We start from the raw sequence: 20,330 nt of genomic DNA on the forward strand, positions 1-20,330 counted from the left end.
ATTTCATGACAGATGCCATGCTAGGCTCTAAAACCTTTAGAAAATAAAAAAGTATCATGAATTGCACAATGAACTTAGAATTCAGGGTATATATACTTATATATACTTATATATATAAGTATATATACTTATATATACTTATAATAAGTATAATCACAATCAGGTGTTTGCCAAAAGTTAGGAGACAAAAGAGGAGCAAATAACCAACAATCTGGATCAGACACAGGAGGTTTTCCGTAAAATGTAGCATTTGATGAGAATGTTAGTGCACACGTGCAATCCTGCTGTAGATGCCCAGGCGAAGACACCAAGAATTAGACAGCAAGACGGATCAGAGAAAGCTGAGTAATTCAGTGCCATGGAGGAGAGGCTTCCTGTGCATGGTCTTAGGGAGTTAGACTGGAAATGTAAAATGAAAACCATGGGATCTTAATAGACCATGTGTACCATGCTCACAGGGCCATCTTGGATCAATCTGCAGGGGCCTTCTTTTGGAGATAAAATGTGGAAATGAGAAGGAAGGCATAACCGCAGGGGTGACCATCCTGCTCATTCAGTGTGGATGAGACAAGCTGGAATGGAAACTATTTTGATTTTATCACTGACTCATCCTATCCCCCTTCCGTGGCCACCTTGGTAGCTCAGTGGTAAAGAATCCACCTGCAATGCAGGAGACATGGTCTGATCCCTGGGTCAGGAAGACTCCTGGAGGAGGGCACAAGGGCATGGCAACCCACTCCAGTATTCTTGTCTGGAAAATCCCAGGGACAGAGAAGCCTGACAGGCTACAGTGCACAGCGTCACAAAGAGTCAGACATGACTTAGCAACTATACAACAACAATTACCTCATACTTTCCAACATAACTTAGAGCAGCCATGGCTTATCAGTGCCGGTGTCCTAAACCCGTGACATTTCTGCTATAAGACAATATTATTCAGGATGCTAACTCAGCTGGAAACATGCAATCTGGGTGGCATACTTTGGTAGAGAAGATTGAGTTTCCTTGTTATCTTCTCTTGAAACAAAAATGAAAGGAAATTGGCTCTGCTCATCTTGAAAGTGATATGTGTATTTGAGGTTTTGTTCTTTAAGGTGGGAAGATGGTTGGGAGCTGTTTATTATATTGATAATGTAATTTCCTTCTATGTAATATCTATAATGAGTAGATATCAGGAGTTTTGTTACTTTGTAGGGAAGATGGTGAAATATGTGATTAATCCATTCATTTGATCAGTGCCATAGCTTAGTGGTCCTTATTTTTATATTTCTCAAATCTCTTTTTGTTTAATTTATTTATTAATACTTTGGAGCTTTTTGCATAATTTTGCTGCTCATGTATCTTTTTTTTATTGAAGTATAGTTGATTGACAATGTGTTAATTTCTGCTGTAGAGCAAAGTGATTCAGTTACACACATATATATTTTTTAAATAGTCTTTTACATTATGGTTTATCATAGGATACAGAGTATGGTTCTCTGTGCTATGCAGTGGGACCTTGTTGTTTATCCATTCCATATACATATCCAGCTTGCAAGTCTCTTAAAACTGATTTTGGAACTGTACCATAGACTGGGTACTGGAGGGCGTATACACGGGGGCCCTGCAAATGAAGATGAAGGCCTTAGGTTGCACAACGAGTTCTCCCACACAGGTAATGCGATTCCGTCCCATCATCTACCCGACACCACATAGGATTTTATGGTGCTTATGTTTGTGTGGTGGATCCCCTCGCTGAGAACTAAACATTGATCACATGGTTGGAGTGGGATATGATGAACACAAATTCACTTCCAAGCTGCTGAACCCTAAAACCCTCCAAGGAGGTTCTAGGATTCTTCTGTGTACACTTAATATTTCCATTGGCCCAGCAACTATAATCTCGCTAAGTAGAAATATGAAAAGAATATAGTAGCCCACCTGCATGACAAAATTCCTTTTATAGTTTTAACCAGGTATAGAAGTTGATAAAAGAATGACTTGTTCTACTAACATTCAGTCAACAAAACCATTTGACCCTTGCACCTCAAGGTCTTCAGAATGTCAACTCTCCCTCAATAGTGTAATGTACTTAAAAGCCATTGTACTTGATTAGAATTCTAAAGAAGGTTGTTAAAAACATCAAAAACCTGATAAACAGATTTCTTTAGTTTTAAAAACAGCACTCTGAAGGACTCAAAAAAAAAGCATGGCTGAGAATGCTATTATCTACATACCTGCTTTGGTAAGAAATATTTCTATGTGACATATTTACTTTAAATTCTCATTCAAAATGACACTATTGTAGAAATAGTCATTTAACCAATAGTCACAGTATGTAATTAGGATCTTTTAAAGGGGCCTCCATGATTAGAATGCATTTGGCTTCAGTGACTTTTTGGGGTAGAATTGCTTCACAGTGTTACGTTAATTCATGCCGTATAGCACAGTGAATCAGCCGCGTGTATACATACACCTCCTCCCTCTGGAGCCTCCCCCAGCCACCCCGCGTGGCCCCCTCTCGCCCACGCAGAGCACTGCGGTGAGCTCCCCGTGCTGCGCAGCAGCTCCCCACTGCTCTCTGCTTGCGCGCGAGGCCGCGCGGCCCTCCCAGTGCGTCCCTCCTGTGTGCACGTGTCCATGCTCTACGTCTGCACCTCTGTTCTGGCCCCTCAAATAGGCTCATTAATGCCATCTTTCTGGATTCCATATATATGTATTAATACACAGTATTGGTTTTTCTCTTTCTGACTTATTTCACGCTGTCTGACAGGCTCTAGGTTCATCCACATCACTACAACTGACTCAATTTAGTTCCTTTTTATGGCTGGGTAATATTCTATTGTATTAATATATATGTACCACTATTTCTTCATCTATTAATGGACATCCAGGTTTCTTTCACTTCCAAGCTATTGTAAATAGTGCTACAATGAACATCGAAGTACATGTGTCTTTGTGACTTTTAATATTGCACATTATAATAAAACATTTCTAATGAATGGCAACTGAATAAAAAAATAACATGAAATTAATATTTATAAGGCTGTAAGGGAAAAAAACCTCTATTTTCATAGTTAACAGACATACTTTCTTTAGGTAAACAATGTACAAAACTCTTCTAAATTTACCTTGTAACAATGGAAATCACCCTACTTCTAAACATGTTACCCCAAGCCCACAGTGTACAATCTTAGGTAGCAGTCCAAATGTACCAATCAAATCTAATTTGTCTAAACTTAGAAAAGAGAAAACTAGCTCTAATTAGCTGTGTTTCCAAAATGAATAGGAATATAAATTTAAACTCAAAAACAACCATATAGAAACTATAAAGTTACATAATATAATGTCAAATAATAGTTCTGCTTCCTTTTATTGATAAATGATAGAATTTGGGCAATTGATTTAAATGTCAAGTTAGGATTAGGGTTAGGATTTAAGAAACTTGTTTATATCATAAATATAATCTCAGTGTACAATCTAAGAGTTGCTGTTTAATCTCAGTGTATAATCTAAGAGTTGCTGTTTAATCCCAGTGTATAATCTAAGAGTTGCTGTTTAATCTCAGTGTATAATCTAAGAGTTGCTGTTTAATCTCAGTGTACAATCTAAGAGCTGCTGTTAGTTATAGGGAGCAGGGAGTAGATGTATGCTTTGTGCCATTTTCTGGCTACTGCAATTTCAAATCTTTCTTCCCATTTTGTGTAAATGGAGCTTATAAATATATATGTGTGTACCAGGATGTCTGAACCCTAGCACTCATGTTTTTGGCTGGATAATTCACTGTTGGGTCAAACTGTCCTGTTTGCTGTAGGGTATTCAGCAACACCCGGGACCTGTGTCGGTGGCCCCTAGTCTGACAACTGAAACTGTCTCCAGTCATTCCCAAATGTCCCTTCCAGCCACTGCAGAATAGTCCGTGGTGAGGACCACCGGTGCATGAGCATACACAAATACTTTTTATTTTAATGATTTTCATGAGTATGCTATGGTGGCTTTAGTAGAACTTTTGACTTCAAGTGAATTTCAGATCTCATCGCTAAGGGTGTAGTGGCTGAATATATTAATAAATGTACATATACATGAGCAAAACCATGGTTTTGAAACAACCGCCCCGTGTGAGAACAAGATTTTTCATAATCTTTGGACTGCTCCACTTTGACTGTTAATCTCAAAGTAGCATTTCTAAGTAACTTTTAATTGGAATTTTGCTCTTTTATCATTTTCCAACTAGTATTTATGAAGCATATATTACATTCCTCATCTACACAGCACCACGATGCTGTAAATGGACAGCCTGAACAAGCAGATGTAATTTCAGCCTTTCAGAATGAACAGTCTAAGTTCTGAAAGTTGGTCAATGTTAGCCATTTTTAATTGTACTGACAATTTGTGATGCCAGTATATTATTATTAATAATATATATATTATATTATATATATATTATATATATATATTATATACAGTATATAAAATTATTTCCCAAACACTGTTTGAGTATCTACTGCATGTAATTCCTAATTATAGGAACTACAAAAGGTGTGTATAAGCATAACCCTCACCCTCTTGGAAAGTATATTGGAAGAAGCAAGTGGAGAATAATAAAGGGAAGGGGACTTCCCTGGTGGCCCAGTGGTTAAGAATCCACCTTCAATGTAGGGAGTGCGGGGGTTTGATCTCCAGTCTGGGAACTAAGATCCCTCTTGCTGTGGGGCAACTAAGCCCATGTGCCACAACTACTGAGCCCACACACTTTAAATAGAGAGCCCACGAGTCACCACTATGACTGATGCAGCCAAAACTTAAATAAATATTTTAAAAAATGAAAGGAAGGAAGGATAAGGGCTAACATGGGTTCCTCAGGGCAGCCTGGCTTCCACATGCTCTCAAATCTCTAGCATTTTTTGGAGATCATTCCAAAATACTTCAGGTGGAAGTCATATCTGCCAGCTTTGCCACAGTTTTCTAGGTTTCACACACACATACACACACACACACACGCACACACACACACACATGCACACACGCACACACTGCCCTCTCCAAGTTGGAAACTCATCAACATATTTGAGGATGATTCTGAGGATGGGAAAATCTTTCCTAATCCTCTTTTTTCCTCTCCCCAAGCACCTTCTTAAACCCCATCAAGCACTCCTGCAGACAAAACAAAACCCACACCAAAATCAACAAATGAAAAGATGAGACATCGCTGCATATGTAACGTGGAGTGTCACACACTCGTATCGCAGGGCAATACATTTGGATAGCTGTTTCCCAAGTTAAGTGAAATGCCTTTAAGCCATTTTTATATGAAAGCATCGTTGCTACTAGAATGGTATGTGTGAGCATATATCATTTCCTGTACTTGTGCTCAGTCAGTCGTGTCCAACTTTTTGTGACCCCATAGATTGTAGTTCGCCAGGCTCCTCTGTCCATGGGGATTCTCCAGGCAATAATACTAGACTGGGTTGCCATTTTCTGCTCCAGGGGATCTTCCCAACCCAGGAATCAAACCCAGGTCTCCCGCATTCAGGCTGATTCTTTACCATCTGAACCAGCAGGGAAGCCACTTCACAGGGGCTAAAAAAAGTCTGGTGTACACAAACCTCACTAGATATTTATTCTAGAAATATTAAAAACTGAGAGGCAGAAAGCACGCAGATGAGAAAGAAGACAAATCACTTTAAATTACGTTTTCTAAAATCGTGTTGAATGATTACTACTAACAAGTCCTATGGTTTGGCATAAGTGACCACAGGAAAAGATCACAATACAGGCTGTAAGCATTATTTTTTGAAGGAACATAAAGATCTTTTTCATATTCTTTTCCATTATGATTTAGCATGGGATGTTGAATATAATCCCCTGTGCTATACGGTAAGACATTTGTGTTATCCATCTGATATATACCAGTTTGGACTGCAAACATTTTGACCTGAGACACTTAGATTGGACAAGAGAGAAAAAGAGGGTGATATTTCTTTTTCTTTTTTTCCACTTATGTTAACAAATACATTTTCTATCTTTTATTTTTACATTTCTGTGATTTCAAATTCAAGGCTCCCTAAGATGGTGGAGCCTGGTGGGCTGCCGTCTGTGGGGTCACATAGAGTCGGACACGACTGAAGCGACTTAGCAGCAGTAGCAGCAGCAAGATTCCCAACAGAAAGGATTCTTAAATGTGCCCCAACACAAGACAAACTGATCAAAGAGAGGCATGTCAGGTCATCAGACTGAGGCCTGAATTATTCAAATAATCGCCCCATTTCAGCTCATCAAAAATGCTGGCTTTGCATTTTTAAACAGGATGTATCTAATTATTACACAAAGGCTCATGCCCTATCACAGGATTGGTTTAAAACAAATAATTGAGAAACAGCATAAATAAGACCCAAGTGTTTGTAACACTGGCTTATATAATAGCAGTTAATAGACAGAGCTCACTTCTCAAATTTCAGTGGGCATCAGAATCATTTGGACAGTTCTTTAAAACACTGATTTCAATGCCTGAAGCCTAGAGATTCTAATTTAAATTCTTAATCATACTTGGAGTGGCATTGGCCCAGAATATTGGCAAGCACAGGAACATTCATCCACGTAATTCTCATTGTAGGCCATATCTTGGCATTAACGTAGGATTTAAACCACCTATGTGTGTTCTTGATAGGAAAGAGCCTTGCTGGTATTTTTCCCAATTCGCCAATGATCCCATATTTCCATTGGAAAATTAAAACATTGTTGAACTCTCCTAGACTTAAAATTTCTTTCAAACATCGGCAGGAGGTTAACACCACAGATGCTTTTCTGGCCTCAGGTCAGATATGTTTACTCCACATCAATGATCTCTGGAAACTTTATCCAAATTCCTGTTGAAATTATTTCAGAATTAGGGCAACCAGCTCCACCCTACATCCCTTTAGTGTGAGCAGCTCTGTTTTGCAGAGGAGGAGGCTAAAACAGACCAGACATTCCCATCAGCTGCTGGTCATTGTGCTTTTTTAGTGGAATTGCAGCATGTTACAGTATTTTTCTTTGCAGCTTAAACATTGAGCAAACCCAGACATCCAGAGATGCTAAAATGGAAATTATGTTTCCTTTTGCTTTGCATTTCCCAAGCAAACTCATTCAGACAGCATAGCCTATACATTTGAATAAACGAAATTACCTTTAATGTGTTCACAACATCTGTCTATGGCTTAAATGCATCTGATAGGAAGGGATTTGACAGTATATTTAATGAGGCATGATTATAGTTTAGCCTTAACAACCATAGATTTTTCATTTCCTTTTTTGTTATTTTTTTCTCCCCCATTCTTTTGTATCTTACATAATACAGAAGAGATTCTATACTTGAACTGTAGTTGATGAACACAGTGGCTGGCAAGCCCCACTCTTTGTTATAGATAACCAATACTTCCTACTCCCTAAGTTGTCTATCCCCAATAAAGTTACCATCAAAACAATGTGTTTCCCCAAGGGGTTCCTGTCTTCTATTTCCAACTTACTCACTGCTTGTAAATATCTTCCAGCCCGCGAGACTCTTAAGAAATGTATGATCTTAATCATTTGTGGGAATCCTGAATTTCTGGAACATTTTTACTAAATCGGAACAAGACTGAGTCCTAAATACCACACCCCCCTCCAAGAAGCCTTAGTTTTTCATTCATTTTATTCGCAGTAACTGGCCTAGGTAGGACTGTTTCCCTTACATTGTCTTCCACCATGTGCCGAGTGCTGTTATTTCCAATTCTAAATGATGACTCATCCCTCCCCAGCCTTCCCTTTGATTGTCAGGTTTCCGGTTTACACACAGAAGCAGCCTCTGTGGCATCTGTGACCAAATGAGTCCCCGAACACTCTTCATGAAAAGATTCTCTAAAGGGACCAGACAGTTCTTCCAAAATTAATTCCAAATGCAGGCAGTCAATCCTGCTACCCTTACCATGCACAGATTGTGATTTACCTGTCACAGGCTCACCTCATCCCATTCACATACTGCCACCACCAAAAAGACACAAGACTACCTCTCACGCCACTGGGGAGTGAGGTCACCCCTAGGGCATTGGGAAGAGACTATCCTGGCCAAACGAAATTTGGCCCTTATCTCTGACTTAGGATGAACAATTCTTTATGTGACTAAAGCAAGCCGATTAGAATTGTGGGGTTTCCAGATTGTCACAGGTCAGCTGTGTATCAGAACCTCGAGGGGGAAATATTCTAGGACGGTAGCCTAAGTCTCAAGTTCAAGAAGAGTACTGAAGTCTTGCGCCTGCTAAGGATTATAATGTTGTGAAAGTGCCACGTTTTGGTTGGAAAAAACGCTTTAGGACTTATCTTAACTCTGAAATTTTTCTATAGTTTATCTCTAAGTGATTTAAGAACATCTTAGTTCTTCTTGCCTGGTGGCAGTTGTTAGCATTTTTGGTATTCAAGTGTACAGTGTGTAGATTCTCAGGTAATTGAGATAATATGATTTATCTTGAATGATTATTTTAAAAAGGCAAACTATGAACAAAGATGGAGTATGTGTTCTGAAGTAAGGTTTATAGCTAATACTGATCTAACCTACTGATGTTCATATGAAGAGAATAGGACCTAGTTTCTTCCTTCTAAGTCACATAGAGACTTACGCATGTGAAAATTGTGTTTCATTCTGGGTTTCAGTTGGAGAGTTTAATACTTCATATATATATATATATATATATATATATATAATTTATTATAGTTTATATTTACAGTATATGTTTTATACATATTTGATATTTATACAATATATTTTATATCTTACTATAAGTGATATATTTTTTAGGAAAATAAATTGATGGTCAGATTATTCCATCGCAAATTAAATAAATAAATGAAAGGCTTTGTAAAGTCATAGAGTAAGATAAAACTAGGATTATTTGTGAGAATGAGCCATGACACTCGGAGAAGGCAATGGCACCCCACTCCAGTACTCTTGCCTAGAAAACCCCATGGACGGAGGAGCCTGGAAGGCTGCAGTCCATGGGGTCGCTGAGGGTCGGACACGACTGAGCGACTTCACTTTCATTTTAGTTCTTGAAGTATTTACTGATGAAAAGTGAAAGTGTTGCTCACTCAGTCGTGTCCAACTCTTTTCGACCCGATGGACTGTAGCCCACCAGGCTCCTCTGCCCACAAGATACTCCAGGTAAGAATACTGGAGTGGGTTGCCATTCCCTTCTCCAGGGGATCTTCCCAACCCAGAATTGAACCTGGTTCTCCTGCATTGCAGGCTGATTCTTTACCATCAGAGCCACTAGGGAAGCCGATTTACTAATAGTTTGGTACAATAAATACCTGAAATAAAGGCTAGTATGTTATTTATAAGGGAAAAATAAAGATGCTTTTATTAAATTCAGGCAGCCGGAAGAAAAAGTGATGTGTCTGTGAATTACAATTAAGTAAGAGCTTATCTCTCCTGAGAAGTATTCTGATGAATGACAGTTTCTGGAAGCATCCAGAAATTCAAACAATGCAAGTGTGTCTATTTACAAGCCACAGATTAGAAAATAACATATTTGTTTTGATTGATTCTAGCTCAAAAGTCCAAATGTTTTTGAGAACAAACCTAGCTCTGTACATCAATCATTTAAAAATATATGGTTTGATTTCTGTTTTCCTTTTCTAGTGAGGAGGAGGAGCCCATAGGAAGGCTGAGTGACAGTCTGATCCTTTACCAGCCACAGTCAGAGAGCTAGATTTGGATAATATTGTGAGAAACTGATTATTCTGAGCCGAGGCATTTTAGGACATGTTTGCTTCTGGGTAATTACTTTAGGTGCTGAGATCCTGTCATCCACATGAACCTGTCTGTCCTATTCTTATTTCTTCAAAATTTTTACTAATAGGGGAAAAAGTCACATAGTGAGAAAAATCAAGTGTACAGAAAAAATGACATTCAGATTCATAGTCATTTTACTACTCAGATCAGTTCAGTCATGTCTGACTCATTGGATGTTTAAATGAGCTATTTTAGCATGAGCTTATGCCTTTACTATCACCTTTAAAATAAAGCATTGGAATTAGATAATCTCAAAAATTCCATCCAACCCCAACTTTTCAATTTCTTTTTAAAAAGATCGTTCCATTCTCTGCGTGTGTTAGTCGCTCAGTCATGTCTGACTCTTTGCAGCCCCACGGACTGTAGCCCGCCAGGTTCCTCCATCCATGGGATTCTCCAGGCAAGAATACTGCAGTGGGTTGCCATTCCCTTCTCCAGGGGATCTTCCCAACCCAGGGATCAAACCCGGGTCTCCTGCATTGCACACAGATTCTTTACTGTCTGAGCCACCAGGGAAGCCTAAGTTAGTCAACTGAGGCAGAAAAGAAGGAGAGAGGAAATTGAGAGAAGGCGGTATGGCCTGGCTCTGCGCTTCATGGGCCATGTGACACTTTATGTATGGACAGAAGCTTTTTAAAACGTCTATTACTTCCGCATTGCCGACAGTTATGATAAATCAAAAAGCACATTCTAGATGCAGGCCCTTCCTAACACCTGATGAAACGCATGATATTTTTGCATTTTAAGACACTTTAGCTGTGTTGCATTTGACCAGCATTGAACAGAGCTCTGTGTTTTCTGCCTTGTGTCAAAAGCACAGATAGAGAAACCTAAGTCAAAAGATGAGGAAAAAATATGGGAGAGGGTACCTTTGATTTTTATAACATTAAATTGATTTTAATATGTCCTTTAAAGATATCTGGTTAGGAAGCCCAGGTGGACCAGCATTATTCCCCTGGTGGAAGGGTGTATTGACGTGATCAAGAATTATCTATATAAATCATGGGTAAATGATAGAAGCTAAAAGTCTTAGTATCAAGAGAAATATTTATATTCTTTTATATTTAGAGAAGCACAGGATGACATGGATGGATGTAAAAATCATATGGGGTTCAATGTAGCCTTTTCAGTAAGAAGCACATACGATGTTAATGCAGGTTACTGTTTATTACGTTTCCCTCGTTGTGAGACCTGTTTTCAGATGGATGCTGTGTGTGCTTGTAGGGTGCTGTGATTACGCCAGCGATGGACCATCCCATGTCAATGCAGCCAGCAAGCATGATGGGCCCCCTGACACAACAGATGAACCACCTTTCGCTGGGCACCACGGGAACGGTGAGTTGCAGCACTTGTTTCCTCTTGTTTCCTTGGATTTCATCAGGAAGAGGCAACACTTTCTGTTCTTACCGCCAACGTCAGCAGGATGGATTCTGCATCACTGAGGAACCCGCCTTTTAGGTCCCAGTATGAATAAGCCACACTCCGCATGCACAGTTCTGGGGCACATGTACTCACATTGACAAGGCTGAAGGGTCTACTTTGCTGCATTTAAATCTGACTTCCAGAAAGTTCTAATGATGCCATGCCCCAGGAATGTCTGTTTTAGACCTTGTAACTGAATACACTGGAGCGTAGTTTTCCTCTCTCAGATGTTCATGATTTCAGCTCACAACAGCCCCAGGTTATTCCCAAGAGGGCAGCCAACTTTGATTATAGCTAATAACGGGGCTTTTTATTTGCTTTCAATGTTTATGGCAACAAAATGTAATTGAGAACCTCACATAATTGATATATTTTAATCTTTCTTTCCAATATGTCTACATAGGTGATGCTGAAAAAAAAAAAAGGGGAATCTAATGTTCCTGATGTAATGTTCAGGAAGTTTTTGATTGGCCATTATTTTTTCTTAGGGAACAAAGTATATCAAGAAATGTCCATTGCAGCCTTACTTTTGTATCAACAAGGTATTTGAAATTGTTGGCAAAACTTTGTTTTTTAAAAAATCTTTTCAAAAACAGTTCCCCAGTAGCCAAGAGGGCACAGGTCCAATACAACATGGAATATTGCAACTTCGTTAATTATAGAAACAATAAAAACTGTAAAACCAATCTCCCCTGTAATAGTTTTTATTTTTCATAAATGTTAATGCAGATAATTTTGTTATTTTTAAAGAAGAAGAAAAACAAGACGTATCTTCTGAGTGAGAGAGCTTCAGTACTGTGAGACCGTCCCCTGGTCTCCTGGCCCCTCTTCATATAGTTGAAATATTGAGCACAGGGATCTATAAGCTATTTAGCCATAAGCCTCTATGACTCTGTATGCCTCATAGTCACCACTCCTGTGATTCCCCTCAATCACACTGACATCATCTCCGAACACCCATGGACACTTAGGTACATTCACTCTATCTTGGAGGTTTTACCTTAAAGCAATGGCTTGCTTACTACATAGAGATGTTGACTCACAGGCTTTTGAGGATATAAGAAGCTTCTAACATGTCCACTGAGGCCTCAATAATTTGCTCTAAGTAGGAGGAATGTCAATCTACCTAACGGAAAGAGTCCCATAGTTTCAATAAAGAAATTTAGTTTTTTGCCATAAAGCACCCACCCGGAAGGCCTCCGTTGCTGAACTTATAAAAAGCAGTTGCTGATACCTCATGTGTCTGAAGGTTTAGACTCAATCAGATGATTCTTTAGGTTTCTGAACCAGACTTTTAAAAGTCATGTCTATGACCATGCTTCATTCTGCAATATGGTCAGCTAATTTTCATTAGGGGTGAAGAATTTAAAGATACTATTTCTGTAGCTTTTAGCAATGTGTGAATATTTTTTTTGGAGTCACTTTGCTCATTAACAGAGCAGATCCCAGGACAGTATTGGAAGGCCTGAAGTTTCGCATGCCCTACTATTGATTTCCATTTCCCCTCCTAAATGTTCACAAATTATGAATAAATGAGCTAATACACTTTTACTGTAATCGAATGACAAATCTGATAAGTGGGAAGGATTATAATGCAAAGCATAAAAAGAAAACACTTTTGAAATTCTACTCATTGGAATCAGAAGCAAAGCCTGCTGACTTCCTGAAATGCAAATTTGGAAACTAGAAAAAAAAAGTTAACTGAGAACATGACTGAATCCTTTGAGCAACTGAAAAATAAGCTCAATTATAGAGAATGAATTCACAATTACAATAGTTATTGATTCTATACTGTATATTATGACTAGTATTTGAGCATTTTCAACAAGAACACAATTTTGCCCAGCTGGTAATAGCCAACTTATTCAATAATGATATATATTCTTTCCTTTCTTAGAAAGCAAATGTTTAAGCATGTGGCTTATATTTAACATCAAATTTCTTCTAGCTTTTTAAAAAATTCTTTTTCTCCTCCACATTTGTACTAATGCTTAAATACATAATAAGCTTTGTATAAATTGTTGTTTTAGTTTAAAGTTTCATAAGGTTTGGAAAAGGCAGAGTACGAACAGTATTAATTTGTATATTTATTCCACAAAATACCACTGACAGTGCTGAGTGTCCGGCATGAAGTTACACTTATTTCTGAAGCTGTCACTCTTTACTTTGATATCATAAATTCATTTTATCTAAATTTTTGATTGGCATTTGAAGTAGCTCTTATGCAATTAAGGTTGATTCTCTTTAATCAAATTTCACCACCTTATTACGTATTTTCAATACACTTAATCCATTGCTGGGAAGGTGGCCTGATGTCATGGAAAGAATAGTTGGTATTGAAATTAAAGTTGAGTTTAAAACTACCTCTGCCCCCTATTAGCTGTGCATGTTCAGGCAGATTACCTAACCTCTCTGAACTTGTACTTTCTCTTTTGCAAAGTGGAAGAATAATACTTATATCCCAGAGGTGTTGTGAGTGTCAATGGGATGAGATATGTAAACACACGCAATGCAGCGTGTTGCTACCCAGCAGATGCTTCTCAAAGGAGCTGCACCCCCACCACTCTCCTTCCAGTGGCTTCTAACTTGTGGGAACTGAGTCCAGGTCACCAGAAGGATGTCGGACACTGTCGAGTCCACAGTTCAACTCACTGGCTGCTCTGTTTCATTTGATGTAACTTACTTTTTTCCAGTTTCCACTTCCATAGCTTCTAACATACTCTTTCAGGCTGTAAACCCAAAAGGTACAGAGACCAGCCAAGTCACATTAATGACTAAAGCTGATTAAGTCCAAGCCCCAAATCCTGGCAATATATCATCAAATTTGGCCTGTATTTACCTATGTCACAAATAGCTGTGTAATATAAATACACACAATACTGGAAATCACATTTTAAATTAGAGCTATTTTTGAATGCAGTCACCATAACAGCTCTGCCTGCATGTTGGATGAGTAGCTAGCAAGACGCTACCTCTGGCAGCCGGGAACACAGTTCCTCTTCCAAAGAGGGCAGCCAGACCCAATCCAGATGCTGTAACCACATGGGCATACAGACCCCAGGTGGCTCACCTGTAGTTCTTGGAACTAGATGAGCTACCTTGCTGGATTTTAATGGGAAATTTCCCTGTATTTGAATCCTGGACCCAGTTGGTCCTCAGAGCTCTCAGTTGGTGACCGCTGCCCAAGGGTTTCTTGGTTCTCCTCTGACCTCTGGCCACTGCTTCCTCTTTTCTTTCCTAGGCTAATGGGTAAGTTTTTAAACTAGCTCCTCATTCATACGTGGTTTCCTTAAGCAAACTCTTCCACCTTGATGGTTTTGAACTCTGCCTTCTATGCCAAAGACTGCTATTGGAGTCCCCAGGGCTAACCTCATCTCAGAATTTTAGCCTCATTTTACAGCACTTGCTAAATATTTCCATGTGACCCTCCCCTCCAACATCTCGAAGTCAATACAACCCAAAGGAACCTCCCGAGCTTCCTCCCCACTGACCCTTCCTCGTATAGGGTCCCACTCCTATTCCCCTTCAAGCTGATCCCGTGACCACTCACCCCAGAAGTCCAGCATTATACCCAGGACCCAGCATAGACCCTTTTCTTCTTAATCCCCACCACGGACAGTTACTTTTCAAGTCCCGCAGACATTTGTCAGTTGCATCCTCACCTCCACATCCTAGAGTCTCCACCCTGGGCCTCACTTGATTAAGTGTAATAGTCCCCTAACTCTTTTCCCTGTTTCCCATCTCAACTTACTCCATTCCCTGCATGTTGCCACAGCCAGGCAACCTGAAAGTCTTCCACCGAGTCTCTCTCCTACTCTTATTTTCCGGAGGCTTTCAGACATCTGAGCTCACTGAAATTCTGCAAAACAAGATGTGAACAGGGATATGCCAAGATTAAGGCAGGAACCTCAACTCCAGACATAGTTTCAAGGGCAGAGCAGAGAGGTCCAGGGAATAACCCAAGTAGGCAGGGTTCACTGCTGGTAGGACCTGGAGCTACAGTAGAACTCTCCATTTTCAGAAGGGGAGCCTGACGCTCTGTCCCACCTTCTTTCCTAAGATCCCTGGGTAACAGAAGCATACTGAGTCAAAAACTTTTTCATTTTCATGAAATTAAATATATTTGGTCCCCAGAACCCCGCATGGTGAGATGGATGCCATGTAGTTTAATCAACCTTTCTCCTACCATTTGCCACCTCAAATGTGTATCATTCAATCCCCTACCTCTTTTCTAAGCTGGACAGAATCTGCAGGCCTTAAAAGAAAAAGGGATTTTACGCAAGCAGTGTACCTGTTTTATTCCAGGGCTCTGCTGACCTTGAAGAATTTTCTAGCTTTTTCCGCTTTTGTTTATTTTTTGTCACAGGATTCCCTCAAGAACCAAAGCCCTGTTATCCATAACTTCTTATCAGTCCATTGTAAGCTTTAGCAGAAACCGCTGGGGGTTTTACTGTTTTGAGAACCTCCAGATTGCATGACAATCTTGTTTTACAAGTTTCTTATCTCCTTTTCGTTTGTTCAGTTGGTGGTCACCAGTGGCTTCCAATGTCACCAGAATCTGTTAAAAGAAATAAAAAGGTTTTGTTCTGCAGGCTCCTTATCTGCAGTTCTGTTTGTGTCTGCAAACCACTGGTGACTTGTGACATCATTGGATTCTGCTGGTGTAACCCTAGCTGCACACACAGATAATCTTATAATTGTTCTTGACTTGTTCAGCACAGTTCTCTCACAGTTTTCAGTGGCATCATCCCTTCCATAATGCTTTAAATTCTTTCAGTTATTATCCAGGAATATAAGCATTGAGGCAGAGTGGTAAAAACCAATACATGATGTTATATGGACTCATGATTAGGAAACAGTATCATAAATTTGTAAGTGGTCATGAGTACATCTCCTGAGATAATTTTTCAGGAAAAGCATCAATCAGTTAAAAATGGTTACACAAGAAAGAAAGTATAGAGGAAAGGGAATAGCTTTTAAAACTTTGTTTAGTCTTATTGTAAGACAAGTGAGGTTTTGAAATTAGTCTTACAATGTGGGCATTCAGTGAAAGTCTAGTTTTATGAAAATTTATTTGCAAATAGTAAGGCAAGCTTTCACTGTTTAAAGAAATGGATTCTGAATTCCAATAAATTATCAAAAAATACAAAATTCCCAGGATAAAAAATGTCAAAGAATGTGATCAGAGAGTTGATAGAGGAGGAAATAGAAAACAAAAAAAATGAAAAATAATTAACTCAACAGTAAATTTATCCAATACACACACATACACGGAACTCATTAAATAAAGTTATTAAAATAATGCACATCGCTGACAAAGGTGTCAGGAGATACATAGTCTCAGTCATGGAACTCTGATGGTAGGAATCCAAATTTACAAATGGGCAAGCTGGAGAGCAGGGTGGGCCCACAAGACCCATCATAAACACTCTCTTCCCCAACCCAGTGGTTATAGTTTGGAGCACCTATTCTATGGAAATAGTCTAGTAGAACAGAAACTACATCTTAAAAATATTCAGCCTATTGGTCATTGTAATATTTAGTAAGGAAAGATGATTAAATAAATCATAGCCCATCCATAAACCAGAATGCAATGCAGCATGAAATTATAAGCATATAAAATAATTAGGAGAAGGATTATTTCTCATGTTCAATCAAAAGAGCAGGATGTAAATTTGCATGTGTGGAGTATAGTATCAACTATGAAAAAATACTTGTGAAATAAGGCTGTAACAAATACAAACAAGCGGGATGGTTTCTGAGTGGTGGGATTAGGGAGTTTCTGTTTTAATCATGATACTTTTTCTACATTCTCCAAGTATTCAACAATGAGCATGACTTTTTTATCCATTTTGAAATGTTATAAATATGTTCTTGGAAAATGATTAGTGTCAGAGTCCTGTTTGTAGACATAATATGCAGTTAGTTTTTTTTAAAGATACTTAGAATTTTACTACCACTATTAATAAAATATTTGGAGACCCTTTGAAAATGATGTTTATAGATTCTAGATTTATGGATTATAATCAAGTCCCTAGGTTAATGTAAGTGTTGTGAGAAACAGAATAACTTGTGCTGAAGGTTTACTTGCATTGGAATCTTTGATCAATGCTTGCTTGGCTGGCCTCGCATTGTTCAACTTCTGTTTTCTCACACACCATTCACTCATGGGAGAGTGATCAACATTGTCGTTTTGTGTCAGGGAGATGAAATGGAGAAACTTGTGATGGTCCAAATTAAGTGACAAGTAGGTGGAAGAATAAAGTTTGAATGTCTAGTTTTTTAAATGGAATAATGATCATATGAATGGAACAAGGGTCACACAAGCACATCTATTTAATCTTGTTTGGACAGTATATTTTGCAATACCTGGTCCCTTTTACACAGCTTACCCCTCCAAGGCGAGCTGGAACTAAATGAGAACTGTCCATTTTTAGAAGTGGGGGCCTTGAGCCATAAGCCACATCCCACTTTCCCATTTGAGGCCTCTGGCTAAAGAAATGGTATTAAGGCAAAGCCTCTTTTTTATCGTGTTATATTTGGTCCTGAATCGCCTCAAGTTTTGAAATGGATGTCTAGTTGTTTAATTAACCCTGATCTACTATTGGCACCTCTAATGTTATGACACTTTGGAAAAAGACAGCGGCCATTTGTTGAATAGATTCATTTATATTTATCTCTGTCTTGATGATTCTAGCACGTGAGGCTCCTTGGTCTCGACTGACCACCCCTGGGAACAGAGCCAGAGATAGATGGTCAATAACAAAATTTTAGCTTCAAAACATGTCGGCCTCCAGAGATTTGGGGAATGTGCAAATTTTTCACTCATTTATTTTAAAATTATAGTTATTTATTTTGTTCTCCATGACTGGGTTTCATATTGTGCTCTCGCCCTTTCCTGATGAGCAGCCTTGTGGAACTTTGGTGTCAGCCAGAGAGGGTACCAGTCTCACGTTGATCACCCAAGGGAGGGGCCAAAATTATGAAAGAGGAAGATGACAATATTCTGGGTCAGACAATGCTGTCCTTGCAGATCACATGGGGCCCAATGACATGTCCAGAGTGGTGGTTGTGGGGGACCACTGTGTCAGCTATCAACCAGGGGGTCATAGTACCCTAGGGCTTAAAGGCAGGCACCTTAGGTACCATGTGACATACAGCGAGCACTTCCAAGTTGTAGAGCTAAGATTCTATTTTATTTTCTTTTGGACTTCATTGCATTCTTTCTCATGCTCTTTTCATTCAAAGATTCAGTCCCAAGACAGGATTATGATACTCCACCAGCTGTTGTGTCAGGTAGGAAAATTCTAATTCCTTTAAGACTTGATTGGATGGGAGAGAGGGAGCTTGCCTGGTTTTCTCCAAAACTCTTTAAAGCAGTGATTCTCAAACACGGATGCCAAGTAGGCACTTGAATTTCAGTTCTGGGATGGGGGATTCGCATATGCGATTCAAAAAAGAATATTTAATATTCCAATCCAGTTTGTGTATGGAAAATAAATATGTTGCTTTTGAAACAAAAAGTAAAGGCTCAAAGACTTTCGGTCTTGGAGTCTCTGTATCAGTGATTCTCGGTGTTGGGATATTCATTAGACTTTCTGGGAAGCAGGAGAAGGATATTTAAGTTAATCAAAAGAGGGCTCAGGTGAATAAAAATAATTTGAGAAGCACTGCTTTAGAGACTGGAATTATTCTGAAATCAGAAAATCATCCCATTTTGCTTGTTCTGCACCCAGCATAGTATCTGACACGTAGTAGGTGCTCAATATAATTGTTGAATGAATCAAAACTTCAAATTTGTTCCAAAAATGGTATTTGGGATATTGAAAGAAAAGCTGCCAATGTTCCATGTTACTCCAAAGTGGCCGAGGTTGATTTGAGAATGCATCAGCAGTGTCTTGAGCATTTTAATCAGCGATATTAAAGTTGCTCCGTAAAATCCGGTAGTGCAGTTCCTAATAGAGTAAATGGATGTGAAGACGTGGGTTTGAATTTTGAACTGCATGGATCTTCTTATGCTTTCATCTTAATTTTGAAGTTTGGTTTCTTGCAGAGAGGAAAATGGGCACAATTTTTCATTTTTGTTGATGTTAACTAAATAAAATACTGGCAGCAAGAAGGGCTTTGAAGTCTCTAATCCTTTGATGTGTCAGATGATGAGGACATAAAATCTAAACCAAGAAAGGGCAGTGGAGAGACAGCACAAGAAATGAAGGCCAGAAATAGAATGGGGGAACCCAGGGGGCAACAGAGTCTGGCAACTGAGTGAAGGTTTTCAAGCAGAGAACATTGTGTTCTTGGCCACCTGGTTTGCTGGACCTGGTGTCTGCAGGATAATCCTTTTCTCGTGTCTTGTGGACTTGTTTGATTATGCTTATAGCTGAATACTCCACTTAGAAGTTCAGTGGAGAAGCAATGCCTTAGCTTTCAGCTGTGAAGTTACTTTGGTCCTCCTGGAAACCTCTGTAAGTTGTTGTTAATGAAAATATTCCGTTACATCTTCACACACTTGTTTTATTTAGGATAGGGGACCCCTGAGAAGACACTTTCTATAACATGTTCAGCCTTTACTGTGCTTAACACATGATATCTTTAACAAGAGGCATCTGCTCTCAGTAATTCGCCAATATTGATAATAATGAAAGACGCAAAATGGAACTTTCCTTCAACTAGAGTTTCTGATTTCCCTTTCAAGAACACAATGGCAAAGCAATGAAAACATCAAAAAGCATTTACCAGAGATGGGCCATAGGTCAGGCTCTACACAAATCAATTATGGCAAGGCATCAGGTGGCAACTCTAGACTCAGAGTTCCAGCTGGTGAAGTGACTTGACTAGAGAAGCGATGCTCTGAGCAAGTTCATCTGGCGGTTTGGTGTGTGCTTGAGGAATAAGACACACATTACATAGAACAGTCAGAAATCTCAAATATGATATCACTAGACTAAGACAAGTGCCAAGATCTTGGTGGAATACAAAGGGACTAAAATAGAAGTGACAGGAAAAAGAACATTTGGGGAGATTTTACAGCTCTTTTCTCCTGAGGTTTGACATCTTGTAAATTTACACAGACTTCTTTGGCCTCCTTAATCTGTCTCTAAATGAAAATAGACTTGCCTTCCTA

The 20,330-nt window shown here is 39.1% G+C and overlaps 1 protein-coding gene across 9 annotated transcripts in view; it reads left to right on the forward strand.

Annotated features, from left to right (window-relative positions):
* Positions 1–20,330, forward strand: part of RBMS3 (RNA binding motif single stranded interacting protein 3) — an 814,140-nt gene that overhangs the window by 725,468 nt on the left and 68,342 nt on the right. For 8 of the 9 annotated variants that reach the window (XM_055557071.1, XM_055557072.1, XM_055557069.1 and 5 more), the window contains 2 exons: positions 11,009–11,119; positions 18,455–18,502. In XM_055557071.1, coding sequence (XP_055413046.1) covers positions 11,009–11,119; positions 18,455–18,502 — 159 coding nt within the window. The remainder of the gene's footprint in view (positions 1–11,008; positions 11,120–18,454; positions 18,503–20,330) is intronic. The other variant, XM_055557068.1, reaches the window with a different exon arrangement.

The sequence above is a fragment of the Bubalus kerabau genome, chromosome 20, assembly GCF_029407905.1.
Source record: "Bubalus kerabau isolate K-KA32 ecotype Philippines breed swamp buffalo chromosome 20, PCC_UOA_SB_1v2, whole genome shotgun sequence".
In the NCBI taxonomy this organism is placed as follows: domain Eukaryota; kingdom Metazoa; phylum Chordata; class Mammalia; order Artiodactyla; family Bovidae; genus Bubalus; species Bubalus kerabau.